This window comes from Pristis pectinata, chromosome 3 (assembly GCF_009764475.1).
Source record: "Pristis pectinata isolate sPriPec2 chromosome 3, sPriPec2.1.pri, whole genome shotgun sequence".
Classification (NCBI taxonomy): Eukaryota; Metazoa; Chordata; class Chondrichthyes; order Rhinopristiformes; family Pristidae; genus Pristis; species Pristis pectinata.
The window spans coordinates 49,476,791-49,495,766 of record NC_067407.1 but is presented as its reverse complement, the minus strand read 5'-3'; the positions used below and the strand labels follow the sequence as shown (position 1 = coordinate 49,495,766).

At 42.1% G+C, this 18,976-nt stretch overlaps 1 protein-coding gene across 1 annotated transcript in view; it reads left to right on the top strand.

Moving 5' to 3' along the window:
- The window catches only part of camsap2a (calmodulin regulated spectrin-associated protein family, member 2a), a 152,764-nt gene that overhangs the window by 67,024 nt on the left and 66,764 nt on the right, over window positions 1–18,976 (top strand). Inside the window, 1 exon segment of the mRNA XM_052011124.1 lies at window positions 13,449–13,610. Coding sequence (XP_051867084.1) covers window positions 13,449–13,610 — 162 coding nt within the window.

The following is an 18,976-nucleotide window of genomic DNA, read 5'->3' as shown; positions in this document are numbered from 1 at the left end:
TTCAGTTACTTTCACAAGCTGGGTAATGATGGCATGGTTTGTGATTACTTTCCAGAGGTGGTCTCTCAAATTGAATCATGCACAAAGAAGGACGAGTTGCAGTGACATGGGCGAAAAGTTAGGAATTGGACTCACTAATTTGTTCTTCTGAATGGTCACCACTGACACGATGGGCCATATGGCTTTTTTTTGTGTTATACGATGCAATGATTGTATTTGTGCCTCAAATTAGAGTTACATTTCTGATTTCGACAACATAAGAAACCAGTCATGACACTGTAAACCACGCATTAAAATCCCCCCCTAAAATTTGTTTACTAACTATTGGTTTGTTCCAAAGCCTACATTTCAGCCAAGTAGGAGCAGAACTAATAGCTTTTGAACTGTGATTGAGGGGAGTTGGGCACAATTTCTTCAATGAAAGTAGTGAAACTGCAAGGTAACTTGCCTGTTACTAGGGGAGACGTATATTCTGAAGTATGCTCATCTATCAATGGCAGCCTATTCAGAATAAAGAAAGCAGCCTACTGTTTTTCTTAAGCTGCTTCCTGTCAAAAGTAAAGCTTGGCTATGTTTCAAAGCAGGAACTATCTATAGCTTGTTCTCAGGTGGAACCTGGTTTTTACGTGAGAGAAGTTAGTGTTACTGAAACTCCACCAGTGCCAGAATATTGGTTTGATGTATTCTGAGACGAGTGACCTAAACGTGGTTCTGTTGGAAAACAACTTTGCAGAAAATTTTGCAGCTATGTAATGTTGATATTTATTTTTAGATTTTTTTAAAATCAATCTCGCAAGTCTGCAGCATAAGGAACCCACATTGTACTCCCTGAATTGCTGCAGGTATGGATATAAACCTGCTGTTGTCTTTGCTGAAGCTTTATAATCATTTGTTCACAGGATGTTGTTTTTGCTGCCCATGCCACCATTTATAGCCCTTCACGGATTGACTCCTAAACTAACTGGCATGCTAGGCTACTTCGCAGGGAAGTTAACTGTCAACCACATTGGAGGAATCACCATTACTGAGATTTATCCAGACTTAGTTCATTAATAGAATTTAAATTCCCCAGTTGCCATGTCTTTGTATCGGTAATCCAGCTCTTTGTACGTTGGTCAAACAACTTAAACTGCTGTGATACTGTATCCAAAGTGTATCATTATTCTGAACTTAAAAGGAAAAATTAATAGAATGAATATCAACAAACTTGTCAGTTTGGCCCATTTGTGCCTCTTGGAATGAAGGATGCAGGAGACCTCCATTTTTGCTTTCTCTGATCGCTGTACTTTTTTGTTTTGAATGTTTTGTGTTTGGAATAGTTGTCTGAGTGCATCAATGGTAATGCCACTGTTGCTGTACAAGCACCTGCGATAAGCACATTATGTGTGCATTGTGGTGACGGGGCAAACAGAACATAAAAACATAAGAAATAGGAGCAGAAGTAGGCCATTTGGCACTTCCTTCTCTACCATTCATCAAGATCATGGCTGATCTTTTACCACAGTTTCGATTTGCTTTACTATCCTCATTTCCCTTGATCCCTTAACATCCTGAAATCTATCAATTTCTGTTTTGAATGAACTCAGTGACTGAGTCTCCTCAGCTCTCCAGGATAGAGAATTCCAAGGATTCACTCCCTAGAGAAGAAATTTCTCAACTGACTCCTGTTTGGCAGGTTTTCTGCATGTTATTGTTGAAATACTCAAGTTGTTACCTTCTGATATTTTCATGAAATGGTTATCCTTTGAAAACTTGGTCAGTGTATGATGTATGCTATATCATGTCCGGATGATGCAAGGTGCAAGTTTGAAGCTTAAAAAGCAGTTCATATTTATCTTATATTAGTCTGGTATTTGTGCCTTTGCTTCATGCCTTTATGCTTACTCAAAATTAATAACTGACTCTGCATCAATTGTCAAAGAGAGTTGAAAATTTCTCCCACCTTTTCCATGTTGGAAGTGTTTTCTAATGTAAGTCTTGAAAGGCCTGGCCTTTTGTTTTAGGCCTTAGCCTTAGATTCTCTAACCAATGGTTTCTGTCTATCCTATCTGTTCCCCTTACTGTCTTGTAAACCTCAGTTGAATCTTCTTAACTTTCTAACTTGTGCTGAATGCAACTTTTTTTTATAATCTCCCATTTAACCCTTGGATTCCAATATCATTCTGGTATATCTGTGTCGCATTCCCTTCAAAGTCAACACATCTTATGTGTGGTCTGGTGCCCAAAACTGAGCACAAGGAAGGGAGAGGACTTTCAAAGTAAGGAAAGGGCTTGAGGACTTAAAATGTAAAGGCCCACCTTCCATCCCACTAAATTTTCACTAGTAATATGATGCTAACAATGTTTCACTCTGAGTATATTTTTGAAATGGTTCTTATTCCAGTTTCTAACACTCAATATGAATAATGATTTAATACAATAGAGAAAAAATTCTCCCTGGAAGTAAGTTATTTTTCTGATCTCTGATGACACAAAGCGATCATAATGAATTATTTTAAAACCTTCTCTGAGCAAAATCTGCTCCTCATTATTTTCTGGGTTGATTTTGAAGTAGCATGTAATGCACAGCCAACCTGTAATTTCAATAACTTAATTATGAAAATTAAAAAAGATGAAATAAAATTGCCAATGAATGGTCTGTCTAGACATCTTTTTCCACTTTGGCTGCAAAGCTAACCACTCCCTGTCTACACAGCAACTCACGCACAGCTCCCTCCGTCTCTTTTATCACCTGATTAAACTTCCAGCTCTGCCCAAGACACCATTTGCTTCGATGATTTCCAAATTCATAAAATACAAGGTGTGAGTTAGGACATGGCCATCAGGGTACCCCTTCTTCTCCTTCAATGAGGCAATTGTAGCCTGTAGCCCCGATAGCAGTAGAGATATAGAGGAGCAGATTGGTAGGCAGTGTTTGGAGAGAAGCAGAAATAACAGGGTTGTTATAATGGGAGACTTCAACTTCCCAAATATAGACTGGAACCTGCTTAGTGCCAAAGGTTTAGATGGGACGGAATTTGTTAAGTGTGTCCAGGAGGGATTCCTGACACAGTATGTTGACAGGCCAACTAGAGGGAATGCCATGTTAGATCTAGTTTTAGGAAATGAACCGGGACAGGTGAAGGATCTATTGGTGGGTGAGCATTTGGGGGACAGTGACCATTGCTCCATAACCTTTAAAATTGTCATAGACAGGGACAGGTGCAGAGAGGACAAGAGGTTTTTCAATTGGGGAAGGGCTAACTACGAGGCTATAAGGAGAGAACTTGGGAGTGTAAATTGGGATGTCCTTTTTGAAGGAAAATGTACCATGGAGATGTGGTCGATGTTCAGGGATCTTATGCAGGATGTTAGGGATAAATATGTCCCGGTGAGGCAGAGAAGGAATGGCAGGATGAAGGAACCATGGGTGACGAGAGAGATGGAACGACTTGTTAGGGAGAAGAAGGTAACATATGTGAGGTATAAGCAGCAAGGTTCAGACAGGGCCCGTGAGGAATATAGGGTAGCGAGGAAGGAACTTAAGAAAAGGCTGAGGAGAGCTCGAAGGGGACATGAAAAGGCTTTGGCTAGTAGGGTTAAGGAAAATCCCAAGGCCTTTTTCAAGTACGTGAAGGGTAGGAGGATGGCTAGGGTGAAGGTAGGTCCGATTAAGGACAAAGGTGGGAGAATTTGCCTGGAGGCAGCGGAAGTGGGAGAAGTTCTCAATGAGTACTTCTCTTTGGTATTCACCAGGGAGAGGGGTCTTGATGATGCGGAGGGGAGTGCTGGTAGGGGTAATGTTCTCGAGGTTGTTGATATCAAGAGAGAGGATGTGTTGAAGTTGTTAAATGATATTAAGACAGATAAATCTCCGGGGCCTGACGGGATTTTCCCCAGGCTGCTTCGAGAGGCTAGGGAGGAGATTGCTGAACTGCTGGTAAGGATCTTTGAGTTCTCGTTGTCTACGGGGGTGGTGCCGGAGGATTGGAGGGTTGCGAATGTTGTCCCCTTGTTCAAAAAAGGTAATAGGGATAGGCCAGGGAATTATAGACCGGTGAGTCTCACGTCTGTGGTGGGTAAGCTGTTAGAAAGGATTCTAAGGGATAGGATTTATGAACACCTTGAGAATCATGGACTGATTAGGGACAGCCAGCATGGCTTTGTGAAGGGAAGATCTTGCCTCACAAGCCTGATAGAGTTCTTTGAGGAGGTGACCAGGAAGATTGATGAGGGCAGTGCGGTGGATGTGGTTTACATGAATTTTAGTAAGGCATTTGATAAGGTTCCTCATGGTAGGCTTCTTCAGAAGGTCAGAGGCCAAGGGATCCAAGGAAGCTTGGCTGTGTGGATTAGGAATTGGCTTGCATGTAGAAAGCAGAGGGTTGTGGTGGAAGGAGTGCCCTCGGATTGGAAGGCAGTGACTAGTGGTGTCCCGCAGGGGTCGGTTCTGGGACCTCTACTTTTTGTGATATTTATAGATGACTTAGATGAGGGGGTAGAGGGCTGGGTTAGTTAGTTTGCAGACGACACTAAGGTAGGCGGTGTTGTGGATAGTGTGGAGGGCTGTCGGAGCTTACAGAGGGATATTGATAGGATGCAGAGCTGGGCTGACAAGTGGCAGATGGAGTTCAATCCGGAGAAGTGTGAGGTGGTACACTTTGGAAGGACAAACTCCAGGGCAGAGTACTGGGTGAATGGCAAGGTACTTGGCAGTGTGGAGGAGCAGAGGGATCTGGGGGTTCATATTCACAGTTCATTGAAAGTTGCCTCACAGGTGGAAAGAGCAGTTAAGAAGGCCAATGGGATGTTGGCTTTCATAAGTCGCGGGATTGAGTTTAAGAGCCGCGAGGTGATGGTGCAGCTTTACAAAACTCTAGTTAGGCCACACTTAGAGTACTGTGTTCAGTTCTGGTCGCCTCATTATAGGAAGGATGTGGAGGCATTGGAGAGGGTGCAGAGGAGATTTACCAGGATGCTGCCTGGATTGGAGAGTATTGAATATGAGGAGAAGCTTAAGGTGCTAGGGCTTTATTCACTGGAAAGGAGGAGGATGAGAGGAGACATGATAGAGGTATATAAAATATTGAGAGGAATAGATAGAGTAGACAGTCAGCGCCTCCTTCCCAGTGCACCAATGCTCAAGACGAGAGGTCATGGCTTTAAGGTTATGGGTGGGAGGTTCAGGGGAGATGTCAGAGGGAGGTTTTTCACCCAAAGAGTGGTTGGTGCATGGAATGCACTGCCTGGGGTGGTGGTGGAGGCAGATACATTGAACAGGTTCAAGAGCTTGTTGGAGAGGCATATAGAGGAATGTGAGATAGAGGGATATGCGGGAGGAAGGGGTTAGGTAGTGTGAGGGTGGTCTGATGGACGGCACAACATGGTGGGCCGAAGGGCCTGTTTTGTGCTGTATGGTTCTATGGTTCAATGTGCAAAGATCTTTTTACCTCTGGCATACAGGGCATCAATTCGAGGTCCCAAGTGTGAGACATAACATTGAATTGTGAAGAGATTTGAACGCATAATTTTCTGAGTTGGAGGCAAGAGTGTTACTAATTGAGCCAGAATAGCAACTTTACTGTGTGCTTTAGCTTACAAACTCCAGCTTGAGGATGGTAAAAAAAAATAGTGGACAAGTTTACCATTTATTGTGATACTGCAAGAAGAATATAGGAACAGGTATAGTCTGTCCCACCTTTCTTTCAGTTATGGTTCATTGAACCATAACTCTATGTACCTGTCTTGGCTCCATATTCTCAATTTGCAGTGTTAAGCCTGCCGAACAAAAATTTTCACTTGACGTAGCCTGAGCAGTTTTTACTGTGGGGATTAAATTCTAGTTTATACTGCTTTTTGTGTGAAGAACTGCCTGTCTCTAATTCCAAGATTATGTTCCCTTTTTCCAGATTCCACAGGTGGTGTTGTTTCTCCCTATCTAGACAAATCAGCTCCTTGAAATACTTAACAGGTCTTGAGACTGCAGTCCTGAAATATGCAAAGGTCAAGGTTACATTGGGGCCTGTAGCACAGTTGACCTTCATATCACTAGACCTGAAAGAGAGAAACGACTTTTTGTTCAATTTCAAGTTTACTGCCATGGGCATACATACCCAGGGTATTAATGCCATAAATATTAGCTTTTTGCAGCAGCAGCACAGTACATTACAAACATCAATTATATAAACTTAAATTAACATAAAAACTTACACAACACAATAAACAAAAATAACAAAACAATATTAGTGCAATTTTAGGGAAATATACTCCAAGGTAGAATTAGGGTTTTTCAGGTCTGTTCAAGAACCTGATGGCAGTGGGGAAGGAGCTGTTTTTGAACCTTGAGGTGTGGGTCTTCAGGCTCCTGTACCTCCTGCCAAATGGCAGCAATGAGAAGAGGGCATGGCCCAGGGAGTGAGATCCTTGTTGATGGATATTGCCTCCCTGAGACATCGCCTCTTATAGATGTCCTCAATGGTGAGAAGAGTTGTACCTGTGATGGAACTGGCTGAGTCCTCTTGCAGTCCTGTGCATTGGGGTTTCCATACCAGGCCATGATGCAACCAGTCAGAATGTTTTTCACTGTACATCTGTAGAAGTTTGTCAGAGTCTTCGATGACATGCTGAATCTCCATAAGCTTCTAAGAAAGTAGAGACGCTGGCGCACCCTCTTCATGGTTGCATCTCTGTACTGGGCCCAGGATAGATCCTCCAAGATGTTGACACCCAGGAACTTGAAGCTGCCTTCCCTTTGCAGCACAGACCCTTCAATGAGGACTGGTGCTAATTTGCCTGACTTCCCCTTCCTAAAGTCCACAATCATTTCCTTGCTTTTACTGACATTGAGTGCAAGGTTGTTGTTACAACACCATTCAACCAGCTGACTGATCTCACCTCTGTACGCCTCCTTGTCACCATCTGTGGTTCTGCCAACATTAGCATATGCACCAATCACAGATAGACTATGGGTAAAATCTGTGGGAGGAAACAGGGCCATGTCAGCTGTAGCATGATTTTTAAGTCGATAAGTTCAACAAATTTTAGAAGGAGAATTCAGGATGGTATTGTGTATGTCAGAGCCCTTCATCAGGAACACACAGAGCCCTTCAGGAAGATAAATAGCCCTTAAGTAAGCAGCAGAAGGTGTGCACGACCTCACAAATTACCTATTCATATGCCCCATTGGTAGAAGAGTCTACAGTTCTTATATTGGGTTCATTAGCCAACTCAGAACCAACAGAACTGGAGTAGAAACAAGGCTCCTCGATCCTTGGGGACTGCTGAAGAAGAAGAGACAAAGAAGAGCTAGATGTTGGATCAAGGTTCATGGGATGGACAATGTTCATCAAATTAACTTGTATGGATAATGGCTTAAGCAAAATTCCAACTTTTATTTTGGAACCTAACCTATTTAGCAGAATTAACATGAAGATTTGACCAAAGTGGTGATTAACTGGGCAATAACACGTACGCTATTTGTGAGAATGTTATACAGCAAGCATTGTTTTGACTGAGTAAGTTTTTACATAATTGCCTGTTAAGAAAAGTATTTGCCATAGCATTCTGTGTTGCATTGCTACCAAGCAGATAAAATTCATTAGAGTAGGTTCATCTTTACCATAGCCTTGGAGAGGGATAGGAGCAGACGATATGAGAAAGTATTTAATTGGGGGAGGGGGAATTATGATGCTATTAGGCAGGATCTTGGGAGTGTAAATTTGGAACTGATGTTCTTGGGGAAATGCACAATGGAAATGTGGAGGTTGTTTAGGGAGCACTTGCATGGGGTTCTGGGTAGGTTTGTCCCATTGAGGCAGGGTAAGGATGGTAGAGTGAAGGAACCATGGTTGACAAGAGATGTAGAATATCTTGTCAAGAGGAAGAAAGCTTACCTAAGGTTTAGAAAGCAAGGATCAGACAGGGCTCTGGAGAGTTACAAAGTAGCCAGGAGGGAGCCTAAGAATGGACTTAGGAGAGCTAGAAGGGGGCATGAGAAGTCCTTGGCGAGTAGGATTAAGGAAAACCCCAAGATGTTCGACACGTATGTGAAGAATAGGAGGATGACTAGAGTGAGGGTAGGACTGATCAAGGATAAAAGAGGAAACAAGTGCCTGGAGTTGGAAAAGGTAGGGAAGGTCCTTAATAAATACTTTGCTTCAGTATTCACCAGTGAGAGAGACCTTGATGTTTGTGAGGATGTTGTACAACAGGCTGATATGCTAGGGTATGTTGATGTGAGGAAAGAGGATGTGCTGGAATTTTTGAAAAACATTAGAATAGATAAGTCACCAGGGCCAGACAGGATATATACAACGTTATTACAGGAAGTGAGGGAAAAGATTGCTGTGCCCTTGGCGACGATCTTTGCGTCCTCACTGGCCACAGGAGTAGTGCTGGTTGATTGGAGGGTGGCAAATGTTGTTCCTTTGTTCAAGAAAGGGAGTAGGAATAACCTTGGGAATTACAGGCCAGTGAGTCTTACTTCAGTGGTGGGCAAATTACTGGAGAAGATTCTTAGAGACAGGATTTATGGGCATTTGGAAAAGCATTGGCTGATAGGAGAGAGTCAGCATGGCTTTGTGAGGGGAAGGTCGTGCCTCACGAGCCTGATTGAATTATTTGAGGATGTGACAAAGCACATTAATGAAGGTAGAGCAGTGGATGTGGTGTACATGGATTTTAGTAAGGCGTTTGATAAGGTTCCTCATGGAAGGCTCATTCAGAAAGTCAGGAGGCATGGGATCCAGGGAAAATTGGCTGTGTGGATTCAGAATCGGCTCGCCCACAGAAGACAGAGGGTGGTGGTAGATGGAGCGTATTCTGCCTGGAGGTCCAGTGGTGTTCTGCAGGGATCCTGTACTGGGACCCCTGCTCTTTGTGATTTTTGTAAGTGACTTGGATGAGGATGTGGAAGGGTGGCTTAGTAAGTTTGCAGATGACACGAGGTTGGTGGTGTTGTGGATAGTGTAGAAGGTTGCTATGGGTTACAACAGGACATTGGTGGGATGCAGAGCTGGGCTAAGAAGTGGCAGATGGAGTTCAACCTAGAAAAGTGTGAAGTGATACAATTTGGAAGATCAAATTTGATGGCAGAATACAAGGCTAATCGCAGGACTCTTAGCAGTGTGGAGGAACTGAGGGATCTTGGGGTCCATGTCCATAGATCCCTCAAAGTTGCTGCGCAAGTTGCTAGGGTTGTTAAGAAGGCGTATGGTGTGTTGGCCTTCATTAGTCGGAGTATTGAGTACAAGACCCACGAGGTAATGTTGCATCTCTATAGAACTCTGATTAGACCACACTTGGAGTATTGTGTTCAGTTCTGGTCACCTCATTATAGGAAGGATGTGGAAGCTTCAGAGAGGGTGCAGAGATTTACCAGGATGCTGCCTGGATTGGAGAGTGTATCTTATGAGGATAGGTTGAGCGAGCTATGGCTTTTCTCTTTGGAGAGGAGGATGAAAGGTGATTTGACAGAGCTGTCCCAGAAGATAAGAGACGTAGATTGAGTGGACAGTCAGAGAAGTTTTCCCAGGGCAAAAATGGCAACACGAGGGGGCACAATTTTAAGGTGATTGGTATTGGTTTATTATTGTCACTTGTACCGAGGTACAGTGAAAAGCTTGTCTTACAAACCGATCGTACAGGTCAATTCATTACACAGTGCAGTTACATTGAGTTAGTACAAAGTGCATTGATGTAGTACAGGTAAAAACAGTAGCAGTATAGAGTAAAGTGTCACAGCTACAGAGAAAGTGCAGTGCAATAAGGTGCAAGGTCACAACAAGGTAGATCGTGAGGTCATAGTCCATTTCATTGTATAAGGGAACCATTCAATAGTCTTATCGCAGTGGGGTAGAAGCTGTCCTTAAGTCTGGTGGTACGTGCTTTCAGGCACCTTTATCTTCTACCCGATGGAAGAGGAGAGAAGAGAGAATGTCCCGGGTGGGTAGGGTCTTTGATTATGCTGTCTGCTACACCAAGATAATGAGAGGTAAAGACAGAGTCTAAGGAGGGGAGGCTGGTGTCCGTGATGCACTGGGCTGTGTCCACAACTCTCTGTAGCCTTTTGCGGTCCTGGGCAGAGCAGTTGCCGTACCAAGCCATGATACATCCAGATAGGATGCTTTCAATGGTGCATCGGTAAAAGTTGGTGAGAGTCAAAGGGGACAAACCAAATTTCTTTAGCCTCCTGAGGAAGTAGAGGCGCTGGTGAGCTTTCTTGGCTGTGGCATCTACGTGATTTGACCAGGACAGGCTGTTGGTGATGTTCACACCCAGACATTTGAAGCTCTCAACCCTCTCGACCTCAGCACCATTGATGTAGACAGGTGCATGTACACTGCCCCCTTTCCTGAAGGCAATGACCAGTCAATGGAGGAAGGTATAGGGGGAATGTCAGAGGTAAGTTTTTTACACAGAGAGCGGTGGGTGCGTGGAACGCACTGCCAGGAGAGGTGGTGGAAGCAGATACATAAGGGACATTTAAAAGATACGTAGATAGCCACATGAATGATAGAAAAATGGAGGGCTATGTGGGAGGGAAGGGTGAGATAGATATTAGAGCAATATAAAATGTTGGCACAACATCATGAGCCAAAGGGCCTGTACTGTGCTGTAATGTTCTAGGTAAATGGCAGAATGAAAGTACCAACTAGTCTCTGGTTGCAAAAATGTTGAGAATTATTTCTGTCAGAAATACTTCTATCTGATTGCATCTGAAATGTATTATCCCCTATTAAACAATGATGAATATCTGTGCCATTATTAGCTGCAGGAGTTTTGACTTGTGGCAAATTGTCATATTGTGGGGTTGCAGAACAGCTTCTTCCCCTTCACCATCTCCATCAGATTTCTGAACGGTCCGTGAATCCATGAACATTACTTCATTATTCCTTTTATTTCGCATTATTTATTTATTTTATAATTTATAGTAATTTTATGTCTTTGCACTACACTGCTGCTGCAAAACAACAAATTTCACGACATACAAGTCAGTGATAATAAACCTGATTCTGATTCAGTCTATCAGCTCACTTTGTCTCTCTAGTGGCAGCAAATGGGTAATACAACAGATTGGAATCAGGTTTATTATTACTGACATATCATGAAATTTGTGTTTTTTGGCAGCAGTACAGTGCAAGACATAAAAATTACTATAAGTTGTATTAAAAAAATAAATAAATAGTGCAAAAGAGGAATAACGAGGTAGTGTTCATGGACTGTTCAGAAATCTGATGACGGAGGGGAAGAAGTTGTTCTTAAAACGTTGAGTATGGGTCTTCAGGCTCCTGTACCTCCTCCCCAATGGTAGTAATGAGGGCATGTCCTGGATGGTGAGGGTCCTTAATGATGGATGTCATCTTCTTGAGGCACTGCCTCTTGAAGATGTTCTCGATAGTGGGGAGGGTTGGAGCTGGCTTAGTCTACAACCCTCTGCAGCCACATTGGAGTCTCCATACCAGGCGGTGATGCAACCAGTCAGAATGCTCTGACTGTACATCTGTAGAAATTTGCAAGAGTCTTTGGTGACATACCAAATCTCCTCAAACTCCCAATGAAGTAGAGCCACTGGAGTGCCGCCTTCTTGATTCCATCAATGTCTTGGGCCCAACATAGATCCTCTGAGATGTTGATGCCCAGGAACTTGAAGCTGCTCACCCTTTCTACTGCTGACCCCTTAGTGAGGATTGGTGTTTGTTTACCCGCGTTCCCCTTCCTGAAGTCCACAATCAATTCCTTGGTCTTGCTGATGCTGAGTGCGAGGTTGTTGTTGCGACACCACTTGACCAGCTGTTCTATCTCACTCCTGTATGCCTCCTTGTTGCTGTCTGAGATTCTGCCTACAACAGTGGTGTCATCGGCGAATTTATAGATGGCATTTGAGCTGTACGTAGCCACACAGTCATGAGTGTTGAGAGAGTAGAGCAGTGGGCTAAGCACGCATCCCTGAGGTGCGCCTGTGTTGATTGTCAGTGAGGAGATGTTATTACTGATCCACATTGATTGTTGTCTCCCGATAAGGAAGTCAAGGATCCAGTTGCAGAGGGAGGTACAGAGGCCCAGGTTTTGAAGCTTGTTGATTAGTACTGAGAGGATGATGGTGTTGATCCCCAGGCTGTAATCGATAAACAGCAGCCTAATGTATGTATTGCTGTTGTCTAGGTGCTCCAAAGCTGAGAGATTATATTTGGTTGAATATTTTTGCCTCCAGACATGTCACTGGACATTTTTTCTTCCAAATTATTACATATACAGAAATGTAAAAGTTTCAGTGGGAGAGATGAGGAGGGCCAATGTGTAATCTATATAAATATTTTAAGAGCACAATATAACTTGAATATAATGCAAATGCACAGGTTCTGAATGGTTGAGAAATTCACATTGTATTTTTCCAACAGCTTATGTTAAAGTATTTTTTTCCAGAAATTTTGTTTTCAGCAAAAAGTAAAGATTGTAGTAAAACCAGCCCAAATGCAGTGGCAGCAGTAGGAGTAAAAGTGAATGGGCTGCTGTCCCTTGCCGTGTTATCTCACTCGCCTTGTCTACCATCCCCTTCTCTATTATTATGCAGAAGATGGATATGCTGATAGGGACTACTATTTATGTTGTATGAAGGGGAGAAGAGATCAATAAAAGAGACTGATTGCATTAAGGTTATGTATAGTGCATGTCTTTAATAGCAATTTAAAAAGAAATTACTTACTTCAATTGATCTGCTTTTCAGAGATTTACTCATGGGAAATCTCAATTACACCAGTATCAGTGACTCGAGACAATGCTTCGCCTCAAGTTTTAGGCCAAATCTCTACCAGTTATTACCAACTGGTGAATTATGTTGTTTTTCACAATCTCAAGTGTTCTAAAACAAGGAAATCTTGATGTAATAAGCCTGCACCGCACTTGGAGGGGTATATAAATGCAAACTATTGACAAAAAGCTTATAATGTTGTTCCATCATCAGTGCCTGTAATATTCTTTAAGTACAGTAACCAATCCAGTCAAGGAATTGAGCTCTCTTTTGACCAAGTACTATAGAGACTCAAACACAGATTGGTTGAAGATAAGAACAGAAAATTTGAATTGAGGTTGTTAATGGATTCCTTAATCATCAGCTTGGCTATAATAATGCTGTCTTCAATTTTATTTAGGTTGTTGTAATACCAGCTGCAAAAACAAATGTACTTATCAGCATTGCAAATAATTTTTTGCTCTTGAAGCAACATAACATTTACAATGCCCTCAAGTAGTAAGAGTAGTTCATACTTACATCGTATTTGGTGACTGAGGTGTCACTCATATAGTAGACTCACCAGACCTTGTAGGGATGACCAGTGTTTCTTTTAATTAAACAAAAAGAGGCACCAGAGGCTTCAAAGTATGACTGTGTAAACTTGTGCAATTTCAGTTTTATGTCTTTGATACAGCTTTGACATTTCTTGAAGATTACTCCGAATCTTTTCACTTTGCAGACTGCCCATTTGGCCATGATTGACACACTGATGATGGCTTACACTGTAGAGATGATCAGCATTGAGAAAGTGGTCTCCTGTGTCCAGCAGTTCACAAACTTCTTCCCAGCCACAGAACTTCCGTATGACATTGAAGATGCCATTGTCTGCTGGATAAATAAGGTAAAATGTCACTAATCTGATAAAATAAAATTCTTGAGCAACATTTGAGAATGTGATAACTGAAGTACCATAACGAGTGTGGAAATGAGGTTGTTAGCTTCAAAAGCAATGAATGATGCAAGCTGTCAACAGAGTTAGAGCAGAATTCAATTGGGCAGAGGAAATTTGCACACAGTTGTATCTCGATTTCTTTCTTACTCCTTGAATTATTTTCACTCTGTTCTCAGTTCTCCACTTTTCTTCCTTTATCTCTCTTCATTCTTCTCCAAATGTTTTTCTGTGGTCTTCACTCTTTCTTCCCTCCCCAGTGTTGCTGTGTTCCAAATTTTCACTGAGATGCCTAGGACTGTGACACCAAAGTGTGAAGTATGTCAAATACATTCTAAAACTGATTTATGAGACTAAGTGAGAACTGGGCTGAAATGTCCCAGTGCTGATTAGTTTCACAGAAAGAGATCATAAATTTGGGCAACTTAAATAATTTTATATATGTTTTGTCAATAAGATGCAAAACATTTTATTCACTGTATTGTTTTAAATATCTATCTTACCAAATGTGCATGTCATATTTTAAATGTGACCACAATGATACAGCATTTGGCCCTTCTTGCCCTCTTACCTGCTCCAGTTTTCAATAAGATCATGATTCACCACCACTTGCCTGCATTAACCCCAGAACCCTCAATACCCTTAACAGACAAAAATCTATGGATCTTTGTCTTGAACTTACTCTGTTACTGATCCTTCACAGCCCCCTAAGACAGACAACTCCAAAGGTTCACTACCCTCTGGGTGAAAACATGTTTTTTTCTCATCTCAGCCTTGCATGGCTGAGACTTTATAGAATATACAGAAATTTGGAAGATGAAAGCTATATCTATAACCTCTTTCAAAACCTTGGGATGCAGGTCATCACATCCTGGGTATTCATCAGCTTTCAGTCCAATTAATTTCTCCAATACAATATTTTGACCAATGCTTATTTCTTTAAGCTGCTCATTGACTTTAGACCTGTTCTCCACTTTTTTCTAGGAGGTCCTCTGTGTCTTCCATGAAAACAGACACAATATTTGTTTTATTTCTCGACATTTCTTTATTTCCAATGTAATTTCTCCTGTCTCTGTCTGCAAGGGGTCCACATTAATGATTGCTTTTTTTTTCCTTTTTACCTACCTATAGAAGCTTTTGCTCTCTTGTTTATTGGTATTGGTTTATTATTGTCACTTGTACCGAGGTACAGTGAAAAGCTTGTCTTACAAACCGATCGTACAGGTCAATTCATTACACAGTGCAGTTACATTGAGTTAGTACAAAGTGCATTGGTGTAGTACAGGTAAAAACATGTTTACTCTGGGATTCTGCTTTTCCTTTCCTTGTTTATGTCTTGATGAATTCTAAAATACACCCAGTCCTCAGAATTGGTGTTAATGGTAGAGCTAGTGCAGGACTGCACCATTTGTATCATTGTACAAGTAGTACCTGGGGTGCATGAAATATCAATGTTTCTTGAAGATCACATTTGTTCTTCTTCCAGCATCTCTCAGAAATTGAGTTAATATAACAAGAGTTTAATTTAGATCACAAGATCACAAGATAAGGGAGCAGAAGCAGGCCATTCGGCCCATCGAGTCTGCTCCAAGGAAAAGGGAAAAAGAAATGGGGTGGGAAAAAAAAGAAGAAAAGAAAAAAAAAACTATTCTAATCCCATTTGCCAGCCTTATCCCCATATCCCTTGATACCCTGACTATTTAGATATCTGTCTATCTCCTCCTTGAATACCCCCACTGATCTGGCCTCCACTGCTGTGCGTGGCAAGGAGTTCCACAATTTCACCACCCTCTGGGTAAAGAAACTTCTCCTCATCTCTGTCTTGAAACTGTACCCTCTAATTCTAAGATTGTGCCCTCTGGTCCTGGACACGCCCACCAAGGGAAACAGCCTAGCCACATCTACTCTATCCTTACCTGTCAACATTTTAAATGTCGCTACGAGGTCCCCTCTCATCCTTCTGTACTCCAGCGAGTACAGTCCAAGAGCCGACAAATGCTCATCATACTTAAGCCCTTTCATTCCTGGAATCATTCTCGTAAATCTCCTCTGAACCCTCTCCAACGTCAGCACATCCTTCCTAAGATGTGGGGCCCAAAACTGCGCACAGTATTCCAAATGAGGCCTCACTAGCGCCCCGTAGAGCCTCATCAACACTTCCTTACTTTTATACACTATACCTCTCGAGATGAATGCCAACATAGCATTCGCTTTCTTAACCACCGATCCAACCTGGTGGTTAACTTTTAAGGTATCTTGTATAAGTACCCCCAAGTCCCTTTGTACTAGCGCACTATCAATCTTCTCTCCTTCTAGATAATAATCTACCCGCTTATTTCTACTTCCAAAGTGTACAACTGCACATTTCTCAACATTGAATCTCATCTGCCATTTCCTTGCCCATTCTCCTAAACTGTCTAGGTCCCTCTGCATTCTTTCTATTTCCTCTATGCTCCCTACTCCTCCACTTATCTTGGTGTCATCCGCAAACTTAGCCACACAACCATTTATTCCATCATCCAAATCATTGATGTACAAGGTAAAAAGGAGAGGCCCCAACACCGACCCCTGCGGCACACCACTAGTAACCGGTAACCAACCAGAACGAGATCCTTTTATTTCCACCCTTTGCTTCCTGCCAACCAGCCAATTCTCCACCCATTTTGCTACCCTGCCCATAATTCCATGACCTCTCATCTTATTAATCAGTCTCTTGTGAGGCACCTTATCGAAGGCCTTTTGAAAGTCTAAATACACAACGTCTACCGCCTCTCCCTTATCCACCCTACCTGTGATTTCTTCAAAAAACTCCAATAGGTTGGTCAGACAGGACCTCCCCTTCACAAAACCATGTTGACTAGGTCCTATCTTGCCTTGCGCCTCTAGGTATTCGGTAACCTCCTCCTTGAGGATAGACTCCAATAATTTTCCCACCACTGACGTCAGACTAATAGGTCTGTAATTGCCTTTGTGCTGCCTCCCACCTTTCTTATACAACGGAACTACATTCGCTACCCTCCAGTCCTCCGGAACCATGCCAGAATCTATCGATTCCTGAAAAATAATCGCCAATGCCTCCGCTATCTCCACAGCCACCTCCTTCAGAACCCGGGGATGCACCTCATCCGGTCCGGGAGACTTATCAGCCTTAAGCCCCTTTAGTTTTCCAAGCACCTTCTCCCTATTAATCTCAATTGAACTCAGCTCCAATTCGTGAGACTCCTGACTAACGGGCACATTGCTTATGTCCTCCACGGTGAAGACCGATGCAAAATATTCATTCAATTCCCTTGCCATCTCACTATCATCCATTATAATACCTCCTGCACCGTTATCAATTGGTCCTATGTCAACCCGTGTCTCTCTTTTATTCCTTATGTATTTAAAAAAACTCTTAGAATCCTTCCGAATGTTGTCCGCCAGCTTCCTTTCGTAACTCATCTTTGCTTTCCTAATGACCTTCTTAGTTTCTCTCTGCAGATTTTTAAAATCGTTCCAATCTTCTGTTTTCCCACTAATTTTTGCTACTTTGTACGCCGCCCCTTTTGCTTTTATTTTATCCTTCACCTCCCTCGTTATCCACATCTGTGCCTTTTTTCCATTCAAAACCTTCTTTTTTCTTGGAATATATCTGTCCTGCATTGTCCTTATTTCCTGTAGAAATTTCTTCCATTTTTCCTCTGCCGTCCCTCCAGCTAACTTACTCCTCCAATCAATTTGGGCCAACTCATCTCTCATACCTTTGTAATTTCCCTTATTCCACTGAAATATCGATACACCAGTTATCAGCTTCTCCTTCTCAAACTTGAAACTAAACTCAATCATATTGTGATCACTTGTTCCCAGTGGTTCCTTTACCTTTAGTTCCCTAATCACCTCGGGTTCACTACACAGCACCCAATCCAAAACAGCTGATCCCCTGGTGGGCTCCTCAATAAGTTGCTCCAGAAAAACATCCCTTAGACTTTCCACAAACTCACTCTCCTGAGTACTACCGCCTTGCTGCATTTCCCAGTCCACCTTCATGTTAAAATCCCCCATAATTATCTTCACATTGTCACTCTGGCACGCTTTTTCTATCTCAATCTGCAACTTATGGTCCACTTCCTGACTGCTGTTCGGGGGCCTATATATGACTGCTATTATTGTTCTTTTACCCTTGCTATTTCTTAGCTCCACCCATAAGGATTCCACCTCCTCTGACCCAATGTCCTTCCTTTCTATTGATTTTATATCGCTACTAACCATCATGGCCACACCTCCCCCTCTGCCTACCCTCCTATCCTTCCTATATACTGTATACCCCTTGACATTCAGTTCCCAATCACATCCATCATGAAGCCACGACTCAGTGATTGCAACGATGTCATATTTATTAACCTGTAGTTGTGCCACTAGGTCATCTACTTTATTCCTGATGCTACGTGCATTTAAATATAGTATGTTTAGACTGGTATCTGCTATTGATTTTATTGTACTTCTATTGATCAGCAGATTATCCTGACTTTCTACCTGTCCATCCTTCTTACTATCTTCGCTACCTACTATCTTAGACATGTTCGTGTAGACCTCATCCCCTATCCTAACATTCGGTATCCGAACATCCTCATCCCCGATCCTAACATTCTGTATCCTAACATCCTGATTTGTTGTACTTCTATTATTCAGTAAATTATCCTGACTTATCACCTGCCTGTCATTCTTGCCATCCTCAATGGATTCGTTTCTATACACTTTCTCCCTCACCTTAGCATCTTGTAACCTAGCATCCTGGTTACCATCCCCCTGCCAGATCAGTTTAAACCCTCCCCTACAACTAAATTCTCCTTACCAGCAATCGTTTCACTATATGAAGGGATTATGACATTGTTCTGGGTTTGATACATCCAAACTCTGTCCAAAAAGAAAACCCAACAGTGCCAGGGCTCTGAAAGTCAATGGATCACAGCTTGCATGTAAAATATTTACACATCCTCATCGTCTCTCTGATGTCACAACCATTTTAAGAAGTTCTCTTCAAATCTTTGCCCTGTTGTTAACCTAAAATTCTCAGAACATAAGGCTGTTCTGTGTTTAATGGAGCAGAGTTGAAAGTAAGTTTCAGCCTACTTTTTTTAAAAGAAAGAATTTATGATGGAACAATAGGAATAGCATAATTCACAGCAATAAAAATATAAATATTTTAATTACTACCAACAAAATACTGGTGATCATTACAGCCTTTTTTAAATACAGCTTTTCATAAATTGAGAGAGATGTTCTTGAATTCCTCTGTGGTTATCTGTCTGTCTTACAGCAGTTAGCAATTAGAACCGTTT